At 37.5% G+C, this 19,023-nt stretch overlaps 1 protein-coding gene across 1 annotated transcript in view; it reads left to right on the top strand.

Annotated features, from left to right (window-relative positions):
• The window catches only part of csmd2 (CUB and Sushi multiple domains 2), a 135,072-nt gene that overhangs the window by 71,467 nt on the left and 44,582 nt on the right, over positions 1-19,023 (top strand). The window contains exons 24-26 of the mRNA XM_030146990.1: positions 10,388-10,576; positions 11,618-11,764; positions 16,480-16,668. Coding sequence (XP_030002850.1) covers positions 10,388-10,576; positions 11,618-11,764; positions 16,480-16,668 — 525 coding nt within the window. The remainder of the gene's footprint in view (positions 1-10,387; positions 10,577-11,617; positions 11,765-16,479; positions 16,669-19,023) is intronic.

The raw sequence follows: 19,023 nt of genomic DNA, 5'->3' as shown, positions 1-19,023 counted from the left end.
ATACCCCAACACCTCCCTCATTCCTGTACCTCTTGAAAATTGTGTCTTTGTACCTCCTTTTAAATTTTTTCATTCTTGGACATTGCTTTAACTCTATATTGAATCAGTTCCACAGTCTCACCTTGCTGACAAAACACAAAAACCCTTCCTCGTCGTACGTATTAAGTGAATATTAAAGTTAATTTCCCCCTTAAATTATAACCCCCCTCATGAATACTGAATAATTTCTGCTTTTTTTTTTTTTTCGCTTTTTCTTTTAGCTTTTTGTTTATAAGGAAGGTTTTGTTTTAGGTGGGGAAATATATGCATGAAAGGTGTAGCCTCCCATAAGAGAATGTATTATTCCATTTTTCATTTATTAGCCTTCTGTCGTTCCCTAGCCACTATCAAGTGAGAAGCACCAATGCTAATGCACTCTGTTTGTGATTCAGTTCTACTACTACATACATCGTTCAGTACAGGTTTAATGTTTTCATCTGTCATTTTCTATCATGTATAATGTCTTCACAAACAAATATTTTAGATTTACTTACCACAGTCGCACAGTATTTGTACTTAGTTACTTCCCATCTGTGCTGGCATTTGGTTCCTGGTTTGTTTTTGATGTGGAGCCCTAAACTACCTCATCTGTCTGCTGAGACCACACACACAAAGCGGCAGCACCAGAACATAGTGTTGCTTGAATTCATTAATGAAACACAATGAGCTCTGATGATCCAAAATCCCCGTGTTTATCCCCCAGACAGATTTCCGGTTAAAACCTGCATAATCACCCGTCACATTACTTTCCCTGCTAGCTGCTGTAGCTCTCCTCAACCCACTCTGTCCCTTTGCCTGCCTCGCCGCGCTTTCTCTCCCCAGATTATGTTTTTTTTTTTTTTTTTCTTCTGCCCTTGCCCCTTTCTTTTAATTGTTAAGCTGTAATAACAAATGTGAAGAGGCCCCTTTTTCACTTCATTGTTGTCATCTCTGACTCCTCTGAGCTGTTAGGTCCTGATCCCTGCTAATGCTTATGTACCAGCCCATCCCCTTCAATCAGCTAGTTATCACCCCTCAGCTCACACTAATTAAATACCAACATGAGTAAAGGCATCTCCACAGCACTAGAGGCTTGATATATTGTGGATTTATGTGCATACTTGGATACTAGAGTGGACAAATGTTTGTGCACGGATGCAGTTGTTTGTGCATCTGTTGTCGTCTGCACATAATCGTCCACAGTGCTTTTTATTAAGTGGCTGTTGCAGGCTATGAGCGATTTATGCACAAACAGAAGGGGCGTCTCTGCTGCATATTGCCTCTCCACTACCCGTTTATTCCGTTCTGTGTCTTATTAAAGGGGAATTTCATTTCGACTCCTATCAGCGTTGATCTCACCTTGCGTGTTGTTGAAGCTGCCTTTTTTACCAGCTGTCAGATTTGTCCCCTAATACCCTTTTGTTTACTGCCAAACAGAGTGATGCTTCATTTCAAAGTGGATTAGTTTAATAAGTAGCAGCCTATAGATAAGAGCCGCTGCCTGTCTCTTTCCATCAACTCCAAGACAAGCTGAAGGCAGTTTTGAAAACACTTTGAGGATTTCTGAAAGGTCACTGACAACACACATCTCCTCAGAGAATTGATCATTTAATGAACTTCACATATATTTTTTTTTATTGATGCTTCCAGGTGCAATCATGTTCATCACCAAGGAAGGATTTAAACCATTTGACTTACATCCACCGGTGTTAAAGATTTCACAAAAAAGACTTTGTGCTACTTGGGATCTATGTTTGACTACATTATTGTCACTCGTGCATTTTCTTTAAATGCAGCAAGTATTTTGTACATTTTAAATTCCTCAGTTATAAGCAAGGCACTATACTGTATATGTTACCATAAGTAATGTAGCGCTACTTTATTTATATAGATCAGTTCATACACAAAGGCAATTCATTGTACCTTATAGATATATAGAAGGAACATCCAAAGGGAAAGAAAAACATAGATACATAACGACACATCAAATTGTTAAATTATATATATATATATATATATATATACATATATATATATATATATATATATATATATACAGAGAGAGAGAGAGAGAGAGACAGTCAGGGTTCCGACTCTTTCCCTGAAATTATTTTCCAGGACATTTTTAGCCACTACAGAGTCTAGCTGTCACGTCATACATTAATCCAATTCCCCTGTCCCCCTCATTCTTTGGAAATGCTCTTTTCTACAAGTTACAACAACTTGCATTTACCCAAATTGTTTCTTTGTTTATTTCTCAGACATTTGATGTGCAGTCTATGGCTATAATTTATTTATGAAAAATAATTATGGCAAATGTATCCTACAATAATGCAAACACACCCACAGATTACAGTGTAGCACTTCATTAGCCTGACAAACTGGAGTTACAATGTTCAAATGGGCAATTCCCAACTCAACTTTCTCTTCTCTCTTACTTTATCTCCTGCACTTCCTCTAAACATATTTGTATATTTTCATTAAATCACTGAAAAATAATTTCCTTTGTTTCATCTCAGTTTAGGCACACAAAGTCACAAGGCAGGGGGAGGATAAATAATTTTCCAGGATAACTTAACCGTTTCCAGGACATTTGACCTTTTTTCTTATTTTCCATAGGTTTTCCTTGACTGCAAAATCGGTCAATTTTCCAGAACGTGTGGGAACCCTGGCAGTACCGAGTGCATAAACTCATAATAAAAGAGAACAACTTAAAAGAATCCATATTAAAATTATTAAATTATCTATAGCAATGAAATTTACATAGCAATAAGAATTAATTAAGACTTGCAATGCAATATTAATACAGTGTGTTCAACAGTTCATTCATAGGCTCATGTAGAGATTTTCAACTTGGATTTAAAAAAAAAAAAAAAAAACAACAAAAAAACTCTCCAACATCATCAGTAAATTACATATAGGAAAATACCTGATTTTCAATGAAAAAATACAAAATACAAATGATAATATTATAGTAAATGGTAATACATTACTTAAGAAAGGTTTAATCGAGTGAAAAATTCATTTTGGAACTGCCACAAAAGTAGCACTGGGACTTAATGGATAAATGCTCTTTTTGGAATGTCCACTTAGAAAACCATGTAATCAATACTGCTGGTGGTAAATACATAGATGAACTTCTCTTGGTCTACACAAAGCTCTTATATCAGTTGATCTGAGTCTGTTAATGCTCCATGGTTATGAACTTAGTGAACCAAAAGTATACAAAGCCATAGAGCTGTGGTTCTTAACCTTGTTGGAGGTACTGAACCCCACCAGTTTCATATGCGCATTCACCGAACCCTTCTTTAGTGATGGCCAAGCAGGGCGTGTCATCACGAATCATATGTAGGCCGCCAGGTCAACCCGGTTTTCATTTCATCTCGCTCCGAACTTTCCGAACCATGCAATTTTGACATAAAAAAAAAAGATAATTGCAAGTAGTGTATCAGAAAGAAGTTCTGGTTGTACTCCTTCAGTATTTTTGTGATCGCTGTTTTATTAAGGCACTAGCTCGACTTTAGCGTAATACGATTTCTCCATCCGCGACGGTGCGTCGGTCATCACATGATTGTAACTGACCAGTGCGGTGACCGAAAAATGTAAACAAATGGTACACATGGCTGCCTCCGTGGTTAACAGGAAGTAGCAAAAGTCATAACAACGATGTGAAAAATACTCAAATAATTCATCATCAGACGAGTGGAAGAGATTATAAACACTTCCGGATTGTGTTGTAGTGCTGTAAGCAACAACAATACACCTCGTATATTGGATGTCAATCAGAGAAAGAGTCTCCGAAGCTGTTTGTTTACATACACGGACCTAGCCCGACACACACACCCGACTAATGAGTCGAGTGTGTGTCTTGACCTCCGCCGAACCCCTGAGACTGACTCACCGAACCCCTAGGGTTCGATCGAACCCAGGTTAAGAACCACTGCCATAGAGTCATGAAAAGAGCAGCAGTCTAAACATATTAAATGATCAAATTATGCTACATTTATTTACATTTATGCTATGCTACATTTACATCCTGTTTATGTCGCATCTGTTTTCTGAAAACTAGACTTAAATAAGAGAGACACCTTTTGTTGAAATTAAAATGGATGATATTGACAGGACTATTAACATAAAATAAAAATACCGCAAACACAATAAATTGGCTCAACTACACAATGACTTCCAAAAAGTTGCGGGAAAAGTATATGACAAGAGCTTATTTTTAGTTATTTAGCATGCATTTGTGTGAGTGACAGTTCACCTGCCTTTGTCTGAGAATTCCCTGAGGCAACAAACCCTAACTTGTAAATGAACCATGCAAGGTAAAACAAATGGTAAGTATAATTTGCAAATGTCGTTTAACCCAGACTGTCAACAGTAATCTTTTTCCTGCGGATTTAATAATCGCTTTCCATACAAACACAGACAGGAGGGTGAACAAGCCAAGAGACAACTGCACACACTCAAAAACACACAGGCTCGTCCATAAAATAAGTGTATACCGTGCAATTGTCCCACGAAGGAGGCACAGTTAGAATGTGATTCACAGCATTTCACAACTGTAATGAAGAACCTGCAAGTGCCAAGCGCTGCTTTACCCCGAGGCAGGACAGGCATCGGGTCCAACTGCAGCATATGACACGGGGGCAGTCCAGAATTTTCTGCCACACGTACATTTAACATATGTGCAAGAACATGTGTGGAAAGAATTAGAAAATACAAAGAATTAGCACTATATCACACAAATAGTCACAAATGTTTTAAAAATACACTTTTTAATTCATTTTATATGTAAGTATAGCCTGTGGCATGTGATTAACAGGAGTTTTTTCTGTGAGTCCATAATAGTCTTTTGTTAGTCATAACACCCTCATAAAGCTGGTGGGTTGATTTCCAGCAAGGACACATTCAGTCAGTGACCAAACTGTTAAGTAATTCTAAGAATACAGAAGTATACCCTTAGGATTCTTTAAATGTACAAGTCAGTAATATATTATAAGAGCTGATGAATTTTATATGAAAGAAAACAAGCTCTGTGGATGTTTTTATGTCGACCTAAGTTTACCCCTGAAAAAAGACCCAGCGCTGCTTTTGCGGTAGTTCCCAAATGAATTTTTGTCTACTTTTTACCTTCCTTAAATGATTTATCACCATTTATTTTGCTTAGTTTTTTAACCAAAATCTGGTATTTTCCTATATTTAATGTACTGATCAAGTAAATTTTCATAACAGCTCAGATTAAAGGTGTGGGTTATTATAACGGAAACAGAGACAACTGAAGAAAAGGATAAATTTTTATGCAAAATATATCATTAACTGAACATAAACCCAGTGTCTCTATCCACTGTCACTGATCAAACTCCATGGGTTTTACTGGTGAATCAGTGTAGAAGATGACGGTGTTTCCATGTTCACTATGGAGTCTCTGAACATCCAAGTGGGTCATATCTGATGACCATGAAAAGATGACAAACTGCATTTTACACCAATTATTTATATGTACTGATAGGATTAATGGATCAACATGTATTAAACATTTGATATCAGTGAATGATTTTGGTGTCCGATGGATGTTTGGGTCTTTATGGATTTAAAAAAAAAAAAGGGGGGGGGAAGAAAAAGCAACTTTACGTAGGCCTGATATCATTGTGATAATCTTCTCTGTTCAGCTCGAACACAGGTCGATACATGTCAGATTTTAGCCTCATATCACTAGGGATTATGGATTGTGAAATGGCTTAAAACAAGCGGTGTTAACGCTCCTCTCACAGTCTTATAAATAAATGCTGAGGGAAAATAAGTGATGTAGATATAGTGGGGAAAAACAAACTAGTAGATCAGTGTTTGGGTCCCGTTTTCAGTTGAATTCTAATAGTGTTATTACCTCTGTAATGTTCATTATACAGTATAGGTTATTTGAGTCTTTGTCTTGATCTTTTGCTGTAACTTTAATCAGGTAGGTTTGTGTCTAAACGTAACCAACATTAGCCAATAATGATAATGTTATTATAACAGGTGTGAATGTGAGAGTTTGTATACGTCATATAACAAATGTGCTATCAGCGGCACCTTATGTCTGGTTAAAATCCTCCACATATATTCTTTTAGAAGTGACATTCCTTTTGTTTAAGCATGAGAACCTGTTACTTTTTCCACATTTTGTGATTTGTCTCTTGCTGTTGTAATGACATCACTTGACAGCTCTTAACCTCTCCTCGTACCTGTCAAATATCTGTAGTTTCTTTGTACATGCCAGCAGTACGCTTTACATAATTTATTTAAAATTTTCTGTGCGCAGTTTTTATCTAAAAACTCCCAAGTCAAAGAAAATGTCCCATTTTTATTCATGTGTTCACTGAAGTAGATAATGCAAATTAATTGCTCTTCTTCATGTGTATAAATAAAGTGTTATTTGGCTTATGTCATGCTAAAGACTAATGATAGAAACACTAAATTAAATCACTAATCGTAATTATTTATATGACATTAACTGTCAAGTAAATTTCCATTAAAATTTCATAACAGCCCTACTTGTACATGCATGAAAAGAGCAGTTAATCACATAGGCTGCGTTTTTAATCACACTTACGGCACCTTATGGCGGTTGCTTTACTTTGTCTCTGCATAGTTATAGCCCGTGGCTGGTGATTAATAAGGTAAATCTGTAGGTTTTCTGAGAGTTCACAATAGAATTTGAGAAACTGGTGGATCTAGGAGAGACTTCAGTCAGTTGAACTGTGCAGATGATCCCCCCTTGAATGGAAGAATGAATAACATATAGTAAGAAGCAATGGATTCAGATGAGATTAATTACCCCGCCCCCCCAAAGGGGAGGGAAGGGGTATTGTTTTTGATTCTGTTTCTTTGTTTTTTGTTTCTTTACACTCAAGCAGCAAAACTACTACTTAAATTCATACCAGATTGGGTGTATAGATTGCCACTGACCCAGAAAACATCCGATTACATTCTGGGAACAGCAGGTCAAAGTTAAACATTTTTTATGATTTTTTTATATCTTTTTTTTTTCCCCATTTACTTATAATGGGTGAAATTTCAAATGTCTGTAGCAGCAAAACCTTTTAGTTGAATTCATACCAAATTTGGTTTGTAGATTGCCAGCGACCCAGAATAGATGTCATTGCATTTTTGGAAAACAAGGTCAAAGTTTCAATTTTTTATGAATTTTTTTATATCTTTTTTTTTTCTTCCCCATTTACTTATAATGGGCAAAATTTCACATGTCTGTGGCAGGGAAAGTGTTAGTTAAATTCATACCAAATTGGTTTTATAAAGTGCAAGTGATCTAGAATAAATGTGGTTACATTTTGGAGAAAACAGGTCAAAGTTCACATTTTTAATGAATTTTTTAAAATCGTTTTTCCTCTCCCATTTACTTATAATGGGCAAAATTTCAAATGTCTATTAAAACATCAGTTTTGCTTCAATTTACTCCAAACTTGACACATATATAGAGGTAATTGATATGCTGACATCACCATACACATAGACATGATGACATCAGCTGGATTGAAGCCAAAATTTGATACAATACGTGCAAGGGGCAGGGTTTGTTGTGACTGGCACCACTGGTTATCTTTCTTATGGTTTACACTGTAACAAAAGCCATGTTAAGATGGACAGTTATATATTTATATTTTGCAGTGGATCTATGTCGTAGTCTTTATTCAGTCCTATTTGATGGGCAGAAGAAACAATAGAAAATACAAATAGAACAACTAGGATGCATTTTCCTCATGTCATTGTTGGAGCATTGGCATTCTCTCATGTTGCGTCTTGTTTCCTGGGGTGTATACACACATCTCGGGCACGTTGGCTTTACAGCATTTGCAGCAGAACTCAACAGACAGGTGTGCTGTGTAATGTCTGATAATGCAGACCAGAATCACTAACAAATGTCAAAGGATGTCACGGAGACATCCCATAAGACTACCGAATGACAGCGGTGGGGGAAATGAGATGTGGCCCGCCCCAGACCTGCCACAGACAGAAACAGGGCTGTGAGGCAGATGCGCGTGTTAACCGCCAAGTTAGCATCACATCTGTCACACGCTGACAATGGGTGAAGTGGAGAAGTCAGTAATATGATATAATGTATTAGCCATGTCCTGGATGGACAGTTTTGTTTCCCCGCATCCAGACCGGAATGACAATTAGCTTAGCAGTGCTTTTAGTCACATTGAGCTGCCCTCCAACAATATGGATCTTACTAATCCAATTTGTGTTTCAAGGTAAATTAAACCCACTAAAAAGAATAAACAAGCATTGGACGTTAACTGGAGTTATGAAACACAGAGGGAACAACTGCATAAACAAGCACAAAATATTGCTATTTCAACCAGAAGTACTGTCGCTCTGAAATTATTAGTAGTTCTTTATTTAGCCTTCCAGTTTGGGTCACATATAGTTTACTGAGTGTAAACATAGGTTTTGTTTTGAGGAACTGGGGTGCTGTTAGCAATTATGGGTCCCATGATATTTCAACGTTATGGGGGTGGGTGTATACACGTGAGGGCGCATTCCGAAACTGCTGTAACTACCATAACTGGTATAAACCGAAAGTGAACCTTAACAGGCTTTGGACGTCCGACTCCTGGGTTCTCTGCCTCTGTTGAACGTTGGACCTTACACAAAATTTTCACAACTTCTAACCTGTATCCACTGGGCCCCCTGGGGATGCTGGGTCCCATGAATTTGTCATGGTCACCCCCCCCTTTACGGCTTCCCAGTCCCAAAAACTCCGTTTCAGGGATATAATGGTTTTACCCTGAACACCACCACCAGATTCACCGCCGCTGGATATACTTTGTGTGAATGCGATTACTAGGACAGATTTGGTCGGCCTTCGTAGCCCTTGATAACCAACATAGGGGACCCCTAGTGGACAAACCCTATCGATTTCAGCTTCTCTATGAGTATTATAAGCCATCCAAAGGGGGGTGCTTTAGTTGAAAATCAGTTTTTTGGATCTAAATCAAGCAATAATACACCAATTAAGATAAAATTTTGTTCATATTGACCGTCTTACAAATGTCCATTTTCTGGCTACCATCCAGAGTTCATATGGTGTTCTTGTCATTCACTAGGTGAAGTTTTGTAAGAAAAATTGGTTCTCTGACCATTGTTCTGCCACTATCAGGTCAATGTAGCTCAAATTGAGTTTATATTGATTGTCTAACAATTCTCTTTCTTCATGCCACCTTGAGTTTACATGATTTCATTTTTTGACACCAGGTGGTGTGGTTTTTTCAAATGGTTGGAGGAGGTTCTGTTTAAAAATCAGTTTTTTTGGACATTATTAAGGAAATAGTCGGCCAATCAAACTCAAACTGGGTTCATATTGATCGTCCAAAACAAATACCTAATATCTTTTCTGACATTATTAAGCAAGTAATTTTCGGACATTATTCAGGCTGGATATCTTTCATGTGAACGTAATAACTATCTCCCTTTAGTACCAACATAGGTGACCCCAAGGGGAAGAACTCTATTGATTTTGGGTGTTCCATGAATATTATCAGTGGTCCAAATGGGGGCGCTTCTGTTGAAAAGTCTGTTTTTTTGGACATTATTAATAGATATAGTAGGCCAGTCAAGCTCAAATTTGGTTCATATCGATCATCTAAAATTAAGTTGGTATCTTTTGTCCATTGTGTTGTTTTTTTTTTGCTTTATTATATAGCAAATAATTGGGGGATTTTGGGAATATACCCTTGCTGTTGGCCCCCAACAGCGTAAGTCTCATTTTATAGTTTTTAATTTTCTAGGCATTTCTAAAAAAATGCCTTAATTTGTGGACAGTGGAAAAAAATGCTGGATGGAACTGTTCTGCATTAGCAGCAAATGCAAAAAGAACATTTGCAAGATGCCAAATCCCTTTTAATGGTTCATGCTGTTTGAGAATGAAGTAGCTTTACACAATGTTTAATGCACAGTGCTCTTACATGTCAGTTTTGCTTTGATGCATTAATTCGTCCTGCGTTTTTCAGCTTCAGCAAATCTAAGCTCCGGGGAAAAAAAAAAGTTGAAATAAAATGAAAATGAAATCTTCAAGTTAAACTCCCTGTAACTGCACTGAAATCACATATCAAACTGAATAAGAATAAACACAAAACCTCTCAGAGAATGAGGTTTGACATTTTGTTTTCACATAAAATTTAAGAAAACATGCATGACATGGATTATTTTACTGATATTTTTTTTTCATGTCATGCAAAACTAAAAGATCAACATTAACATAAATTTCCATTTTTGGGTCAGATCAAGACGGAAAATGAAAATGAGTTTTTCTGTAGTTTTCATGTGTTTGGAAACTTTGTTTGCGATTCATCTTGGTTTTCCTCAACAGTGACATGTCCGATGAATGAGGTCCTGACGGCGTCCACGGGCGTCATCATGAGCCAGTCTCCGGGCAGCAGCTTCCCCCACTTCGAGTCCTGCTCCTGGGTAGTCAAAGTCGAACCAGGCTACAACATCACCTTCACCATCGAGCACTTCCAGACCAGCCGTCAGTTCGACGAGCTGGAGATCTTCGACGGTGAGTCACCGAACCACCCGTTGATGCCCCTTTCCCGCCCCCTCTGTCTCAGGTCAAGCCATTACTTCCACAAATAACCACAATTAAAGGCTTTAATGAACCAGGCGCCTCATTCCACTGTCCCTAACAAAGCTCTGTATATTTACGAACAGAATATCACACGCAGCCTCTCTTTCATGGTGACATCTGCATCTGCCTTGTACATTTGCATGTGATTAGAGGCACAGTCAGCAACTCTGCCAGACTGCTCAGAGAAAATGGCGGTCGTATACACTAGTGCTGCTGATTAGTGCTTTTTATCTTCTGCCGACTAGAGGGGAACAGACATTTGCTAACCTTGAGGCTGCCAAGCCAATTATGAGAGGGATCTTTCTTTTTCCCTTATTAGGAAAGGAACACATTTAGATTTTATTCTAAGTATAACAAAATGAACAATCCCTAAAAAGCATTAACTGAAAGGATGTGATTCGGAGTTTTAAAATGTAAATTCAATGGATAAAGGTGAGCTGCAAAAGCTTTCATCAACCAGAAAAATGCTCCTCAGCTTCTTATTTTTAGATGGAGGACTTTGACTAGTGCTTTTATTAGCTTTAGTTTTTCAGACTCTAAGAAATGTCTTCATTTATATAGGGTTAAAAAGGATGAAAGGATGCTGCATGAACTCACAGAAAAAAAGAGAGATGAGGTATCTTTTTCAGACCTTTTAAAGGAAACATGTCAGAATTACACAATTACAGAGGAAGATCTTTTTTGCTCTATTAGGAGCTGAAAAAAAATGTATTTTTGATATAAGTATTGTTTAGGGAAAGTGTAATTTGGTCTTTTAAAATGTAAATTCAATGTTAAATAAAAAATGAGTTCTAAAGGCTTTCATCTGCCAGAAAAATGCTCTTGAAACTCTTCAACATCTAAGTGTGTCAATGATCAGACATGGTTTTTGGAGATGTTAGTGCAAGCTTTGGTTGAAATAAAAACACTGCTCTTTTTCGTTAGTCATGAGACCTTCTAATATTTTTTTTTGTTTGTCATTTTTCCACCCAGGCCCATCCAGACAGAGTCCACTGCTCATCACCCTGAGTGGAAACTACTCCAGCCCACTGAGCATCACCAGCTCCAATAACAAAGTCTACCTACACTGGTCCTTCGATCACACTACCAGCCATAAAGGCTTCCGCATACGCTACTCAGGTGAGGAAAAAGAAAACAAAAAAAAAACCCAGAAGATTTACCAGGTCTGACTCAGTATCAGACTTGAATTATAGTTGTGATTCCATCGTAGCGGTCCATTTAAGATTGATTTACTGACACCGGATTGATATTTCTGACTTTGTTACTTCTAGATGTTGCTCCCTTGGTCTCATCTCATTTTTATTTTTTCGGTTGACTGTGTCAACAAGACTAATGTTTGAGCTGCCAACTGCAGCTGAAACAGCTTAGAAATATGACCCATCTCCATGACAACCTACTGGGGGCGGCAAGCATCTGCAGCACTGTGCACCACAGGCCTGGGAATTAGTAAACGCCGCTTCTTGTATTGCTTATTATTCCTCTGTTTTGTCCTGCTCCCATGAAGGATCTGTTGGTATACGACACCTGCATAACTCGCTGTGAATTATGACTGTGTAAATATTTAAAAGGCTCCCTGCGTTCTGTATCAACACCACTCAGCCATATTGACTAATCGTCTCTCTCCTCCTCTCAGCGGAGCTCTCTGTCTCCCCAGCCGGATGTCGTTCTGTCGTTTCACTGCCCTGTTTTTCACTTGCCTCTTTTACTTTGTTCGGAGTGATGGATTTTGCCAGAGCAGGCTAAGTGACACACTGATTAAGCGAATGGTTCAGAACCCACAAGTTGCCATGGTCAATATGGAGTTGCCCACAGTCAAAAATTGGTAGGGATGACATGCAAACATCAACTCAACACATCCATCTCAGCTATCCCTCTATCCCTTAGGGCTGGGTTTGAAACATCAATTTTCCGATCCAAAGTCATCATTATTTTAACGATCCAACATCAATAAATAATCCTGAGATTGATTTTTTAAATACATGCCTTTTCCCGTGGATGAATGGAGCTTTAAGCCTGTGTGTAACCTGTGCACTGAAGACATCACTCATTTCCACCTGTTGGTCATGTTGGATAAAAAAAAAAGTATATTAACCCATAAAGACCCAAAAAGCCACCAGTGACCAAAACCATCTACTGATGTAAACTGTTTAATACCTTTTGGTCCACTAATCTTATCAATACATGTAAATAATTGGTGTAAAATGAAGTTTGTCATCCTTTCATGGTCATCAGATATGGCCCATTTGACACCCTCATCCTCTACAACATTGATTCACCAGTAAAACCTATGGAGTTTGATAAATGACAGAGGATGGACACACTTAGTTTATGTTCAGTTAATGATATATTTGGCTGAAAATGTCACACTTTCTTCAGTTTTCTCTGTTTCTGATATAATAACCTTTGAATTTACTCTGAGCTTTAATGAACATTTACATGATCAGTGAATTAAATGTAGGAAAATACATGATTTTCACTGAAAAACTGTAAAACACAGAGAATAATATTATGATAAATTGTGATAAATCACTCAAGAAAGGTTAAATGTAGAGAAAAATTCATTTGGGAACAGTCACAAAAGTAGCACTGGGTCTTCATTGGTTAATGTAGCTGTTTTGAGGTCAGTTCTTAATGTGTACTTTACTATGTTCAGTGATGACTTGAGAGTTCCTTGTACTATGTATCCTCTTACTTACCAAACTAATCTTCTTTACGTCTAAATGAAATGTGTAACTAGAATATCCCTATCAAATTTGGATCTAGGCTAAACTTGGGCCTGAATTGCACATTGATAACAATGGTGATACTCAGCCATACAATAGCCATCCTTTACATTTTGGAGTTGTTTTTTTTAAACATTTTCATTCAGGATTCTTGGATCCTTGGTGCCATCTAGTGAAACGTGTTTCCACTGGTTTTCTAATCAACAGAAAGCAACGCACAATTCTCAAACAGATCTCAACATGGTAACATATTATCTCACCTACACTTTTTGACAGCTATTGTTTAATCATCCTCTCTTCAACCATTTCAGTGCACAGTTTACTCTTTTTTTTGGTGCTACTTTCTAGTGTTTCTAGCCTTACCATCAAGTAGAGGATTTCATCAGAAGATCATTGCACTCTTGTTTTTGCCAGTTTCTCAGATTCTGTAAAGAATTTGACCCCTGAAAACTTCAGACCAAGTGAAAACCCACAATGTTTTTAGTTCAGTTAACCCCTTGTAGACTATTGTTGCAAATTTGTCTCGGTATTCCACTGTTTTTCTTTTAATGAGGTGCTGTTCAACACTGTTTATGAATGTACATATGTTATCTGGTCACCCATGATCCTTGATGTTCATGGATCAATTTTAAAAAGCCCTGTTTCTGTAATAGTATTAATTTCATGACATTCTACAGATTTTTGAATCATTTTTGTTTTGTTTGGATTGTTGACTGCTGTTACTGATCAATACAATAATCTACATACCTGAGATTGGAAAATATGTGTTAGTACTGTTATGACACTAATTTGCATAATAGATATTGCCTGTGGTATATATAATTTAGCATCTGCTTGACAACAACACACACACACACACACAGACACACACACATATATGGGCATTGATCACCTTTGACTTACTTTCCATAGATTTTTCCTCAACACCCCCCACCCCACCACCACCACACACACACACACACACACACACACACACACACACACCTACACACACACTCTCACACAAGTTTTGCTATAATATAATAGAAAAGAATGGCGCATGAAGAGTTATAATGAGGTGCTGATCAATGGAAGTGGATTTGAGAGTAGGAAAAAGTGCTGCACACTCTGACTCCACATGCTTTTCTCCCACATGAGATCACATTACAGCTATTAGACCGTCTTGAAGATCGGCAGTTATAGTTGGACAAAGGAGGCCTCAGCCTAGTAACAGATCTGATGTAATTAGATAATTGCATCCCACCGGTGGGTTCTAGAGGGAAAAAAAACAGAAGATGTATTTGACTTGAGAGGAAGTAACTGCATGTAAAACTAAAATCCTCGATAGATATCAGTAACCATGACTGTTATTTCTTCTGTTTTTGTTTCTTTGCTTAACACATCTGTTTTATTTCGCTAACTCTACAGCGGAATACGTAATTTGAATATGTATCTCTTTGTTAAAATTTTAAAAACCTCAATAAAAATGTGAGGATCAAACAAAAAAAATCTAAAATCTTCAGAGTAGTTCATGGTTTTATGTAACTGTAGCTTCTGTCACAAAACCTCTCGACTTATTTATTTATTTTCTTCTCTCACCCCTATGGTGGAACATGATTGTCTAATCACCATCAAATGTGTTTCTAGGGTGAAACATCCTTCAGCCTTTGTCCTAGTCTTGACTGTCAATCTTGAAGAGCACCGGAGGGCTCAAACGTCATCGAATCAAAAACGAAACACATATGGAGCCAGAGTGTGTGACATTTTTCCTCCTTTTATTTTTTCTTCCTCCTCACTACTCTTTCTTTCCTATTTCCAATCCAGTCACCTGCCCAAGTACGTGTGGATTTTCAGACCTGCAGGGCTGATTGCAATGAGACAAGCTGTATACTACGGCAGGCAGAGAAGTAACACAGAAATGAGTTAGACACTGAGAAGAGTGAAGAATTGAACTCAAGGGTGCCTCAGCAACTGTCACTCAGGGTGACAGACAGCACACGGCCTTGCCAAGAAATACAGTAGATCCTTCAGGGTATTACTGTAAATATCACTGCGTGTAAACAGAGGGTTTGTGTGTTTTCTATTCAACTTCCATATAACCATCAATGACACTCCATCCCTTGATTATCGCGCTGAAATGCTTCAGTTTAAAAAGCCTCGCATAAACGTACTATATATCACCCACAAAGACATCTAACAGCATGCTGAGTTATTCTGAGTGTCAAATTCCACATAAATTCTCTTTTACTATATCTACAATCTTCTTTAGTGCCTTAAAATAAATGGTCTGTCAGCACACTTTAAAAATTTCTCTTTTTCTCACTAGAACAATTTGTGTGAGTGAGCAACATATTACTCTGTTGTCATGGTTTTAAGTTTTATAGGGGATTATTACACCGTTGTCTGGCGTTTTCATTGCCGTATGGGAACATTTTGAGTCAGAATTAGTACTTTTATCGAAATGTAGCATGGTCATAGCGATTAAGTGGAATTTATGATCTGCCGTTTTGTCCATTATTATCCTAATCTCTACCCAGTGTGCTACGCCATGCTGATTTTCTCTTATGATGTCTCAAAGTTAGAGAGTGATTTAATTAATACAAAAAATAAAACCCTTTTATTCCTCAGCAGGTGCGTATTGATGTTATCTTACTCTGTGAGACTGCACTTTAATTCTTTGGAAACTGTTGACTTGTCGCTGGCACCATTTGTGATGATAAACGATTATCGCAGGCGCCAATTTAAGCCAACAAACAAAAACAGATACTTTGGTCCTGTTATTTTGTGCCCATCACTTTTATGATCCTCCTCTGCCGCTGCTGACAAACTCCTGTTTCGCTTTGCCGAACATTAGTTTCCTTGAATCAATTTTCCTTGTCTGTTTTCTGTGGGTTTTTACCTAAAAAAGATTGCATTCCAGTACTTGTAGTAACACATTTCCTCCTCTACCATACCAGGCGTTGAAGACTGATGCAAAACGGATCCGCGGCGCTTTTGAAGCCGCATTAATCCTTCACCTTCGAAACAACAACTTGCATCACCTTGCATCATTATTTCATTTTTATGCTTGTTGCTCTCAGTTTATAGGTATGCATATTTATATCTTTTCCTGTTTCTTTTACTTTGTTACAGCGGCTTACTGTAGCCCTCCAACCAATCCTGTAAATGGCACCGTGCACAGCCTGACAGGCACTAAACTGGGCAGCACCCTGCGTTTCAGTTGCGATCAAGGCTTCCGGCTCATTGGCCAGAGCAGCGCCACCTGTACTCGGACCGCACAGGGGGTCTACCAGTGGAACGCACCGGTGCCGCTTTGTCAAGGTGAGGGCCTCCGTGGAGCCACAGGTCATGTGGAACTCAAGACTGAAATCCACTAATTCCCATAAAGTTGGAATAATTTTGTTTTCAGACACCTTCCTCTTTTTCTTCCTATTCATACACATCAGTTATCGCCTTTGACCGGGTGCAATGATTACACACTGAGTCCCAGTCATACTTTATCTATCGAGAAAAATCACAATCATCAGCTTAATGGGCAACAGAGCGTATGAACAAAGCAATTCAGAACAGTGTCTAGATTCATTGTATACAACTGTACATTCACAACACAAGTTTGGAATTAAGTCACTACATCAGTGCAAAAATGGAACTTGAAGTAAGCAAACAAGAAGTAATCTAATAAAAAAAAAGAAAAGAATCTCCTCTGTATTCCAGCTAATATTAAGCAAGATGTAATCAGTAACAATTAAGAGAGAGATGACTCAGATTTTATGACTATTAAGCCTAATGTGTTTTTGTCGCTTGTGATAAGCACAACATCATCACATTTTATCATTGTTTTATAGTTGCAGGAGCCAAAATAAAGGGGCAAAAACACAAAAAAACTCATATCTTTAAGCACCTATGATCCACCAAAAGCTCTTGTCATGGAGTAGCTTTACTCCTGTTGATAAACAGAGTGGACAGAGGGAGGTTGGATTCTGTTTTCTGTCAGACTACTTGAATTAAAATATGATTGACAATTAAAAACAACTTTAACTTGTTTAGCCCAAAGCTCATTTCATAGCCTACCAGCTCAAAATGGCATCAAAACTTTATATGAATGGATTATACAGTCACGGAAAAAAATTATTAGACCATCAAAAGTCATCAAAAACAATGGTTATGCAATCAAGTACTAACTCCTGTGTGTATCATGTGATTAAAACGGACAGAAAAGAAAACATGGAGTGCTGTTTTTGTCAGTACAATGACATAGATATTGATGTAAGAACTGAAATGATTTTGGTTATTATCAAGAAAACATGAAAAATGGCTAGATATCAGCTCTTAAATTAAACTCTTATGAGCTAATTTTGTTGTTATCATTATATTTGTCCAAACAAATGCACCTTTAGTTGTACCAGGCATTAATATGAACAAGAAATTGAAGAAAACAAAGGTGGTCTCATATTTTTTTCTGCTACTGTATACCATAAACAATGCTTTTTCTCCAGAAATTTGTGTCAAAAGAAAGGTAGCACCTGTGAGATCGATGTAGAATCATAATCAAATGTCAGTTAATGTCGCTAAATACAGCAACATATACATGTATATAATTTTCAACTCCACCTAAAAACAAAAACTTAGGATGAACACCACCTGGAAACCATGGGTTAGTTGCCCGTAGAGACAGGTCTGAGCAGGGTAAGGTCCGTGAGAGTCTTTTTTAAGAAGTAAAATTTAGTTTACCCTATTTGTGTGTATTCCTGCTAAATGCATGATAATTTGGTCACATCATACAGTTGTTTTTGCAATGCGTTGCCAGCATTTTGTTTTTCCTCTGAAGCATAATGACAGTAAATTTGGAGAGATTTTAACACTCAGTCACCTAACTGGCATGGTTGAGGAAGCCATTTATTTTGTACGTTCAGTTATTCTGTTTGACATTAATTGAGAAAAGATCCACTTAATACATTTGCTTTGGATCAAAGACTGACTCCAGCTAACACTGTGCCATCACCAACCTGCCAGCCTCAGGCGTGCTTCAAGGAAACTTCAGCATTCCTGTGCCGTTCATGCTTTGAAGATAAGACTGCATCAGATTAACCATAGTTAATTTACCTGCAATGATGTTTTTAAACTGTCAGTATTATAGATTAGTGTTATAGATTATGATGTAATCACAGTCATCCGCTTGTCATTTTACTCAGGTTTTTGGGGGATAATCAATGGTGCTTTCACGAATTGCAAGAAAAGGAAATATTTAGAAAAGAAGATACTTTTAAACGACTGATACATTATCAGAGTTAATTGAGAATAAACGCAATGTTAAATATATAACACTATGTTCAATTTAATCAGCAAAATGTTTTCTGTAATTTTGGCTCTTGTGACTAGTTCTGATATATTATTCTTATCATATCAGTATTAAATGATTCGCTCAAATTATAGAATGATATTAAAAGAAGTCTATATTGAAAATACTCCCACTGTCATCTTCACATAAAGTGTATCATACATAACATATGCAACTGGCTTCTTTGTTGTAAAGGCCTTATTTGAGTCGAGATGTATCTTTAATATAAAAGTGCTTTGCTTTAAAAGCGCAATCTAAAGGGGTACTTCAGATTTTACAGGGCTACAGTCCTGTCATGCTGTGTTCATTGATTTTCAATTTCAGTTTTTTTTTTTCAG

Source organism: Sphaeramia orbicularis, chromosome 11 (assembly GCF_902148855.1).
Source record: "Sphaeramia orbicularis chromosome 11, fSphaOr1.1, whole genome shotgun sequence".
Taxonomy (NCBI): domain Eukaryota; kingdom Metazoa; phylum Chordata; class Actinopteri; order Kurtiformes; family Apogonidae; genus Sphaeramia; species Sphaeramia orbicularis.
Note: the sequence above shows the minus strand (reverse complement) of the source record. Positions and strands in the feature narration are given on the sequence as shown.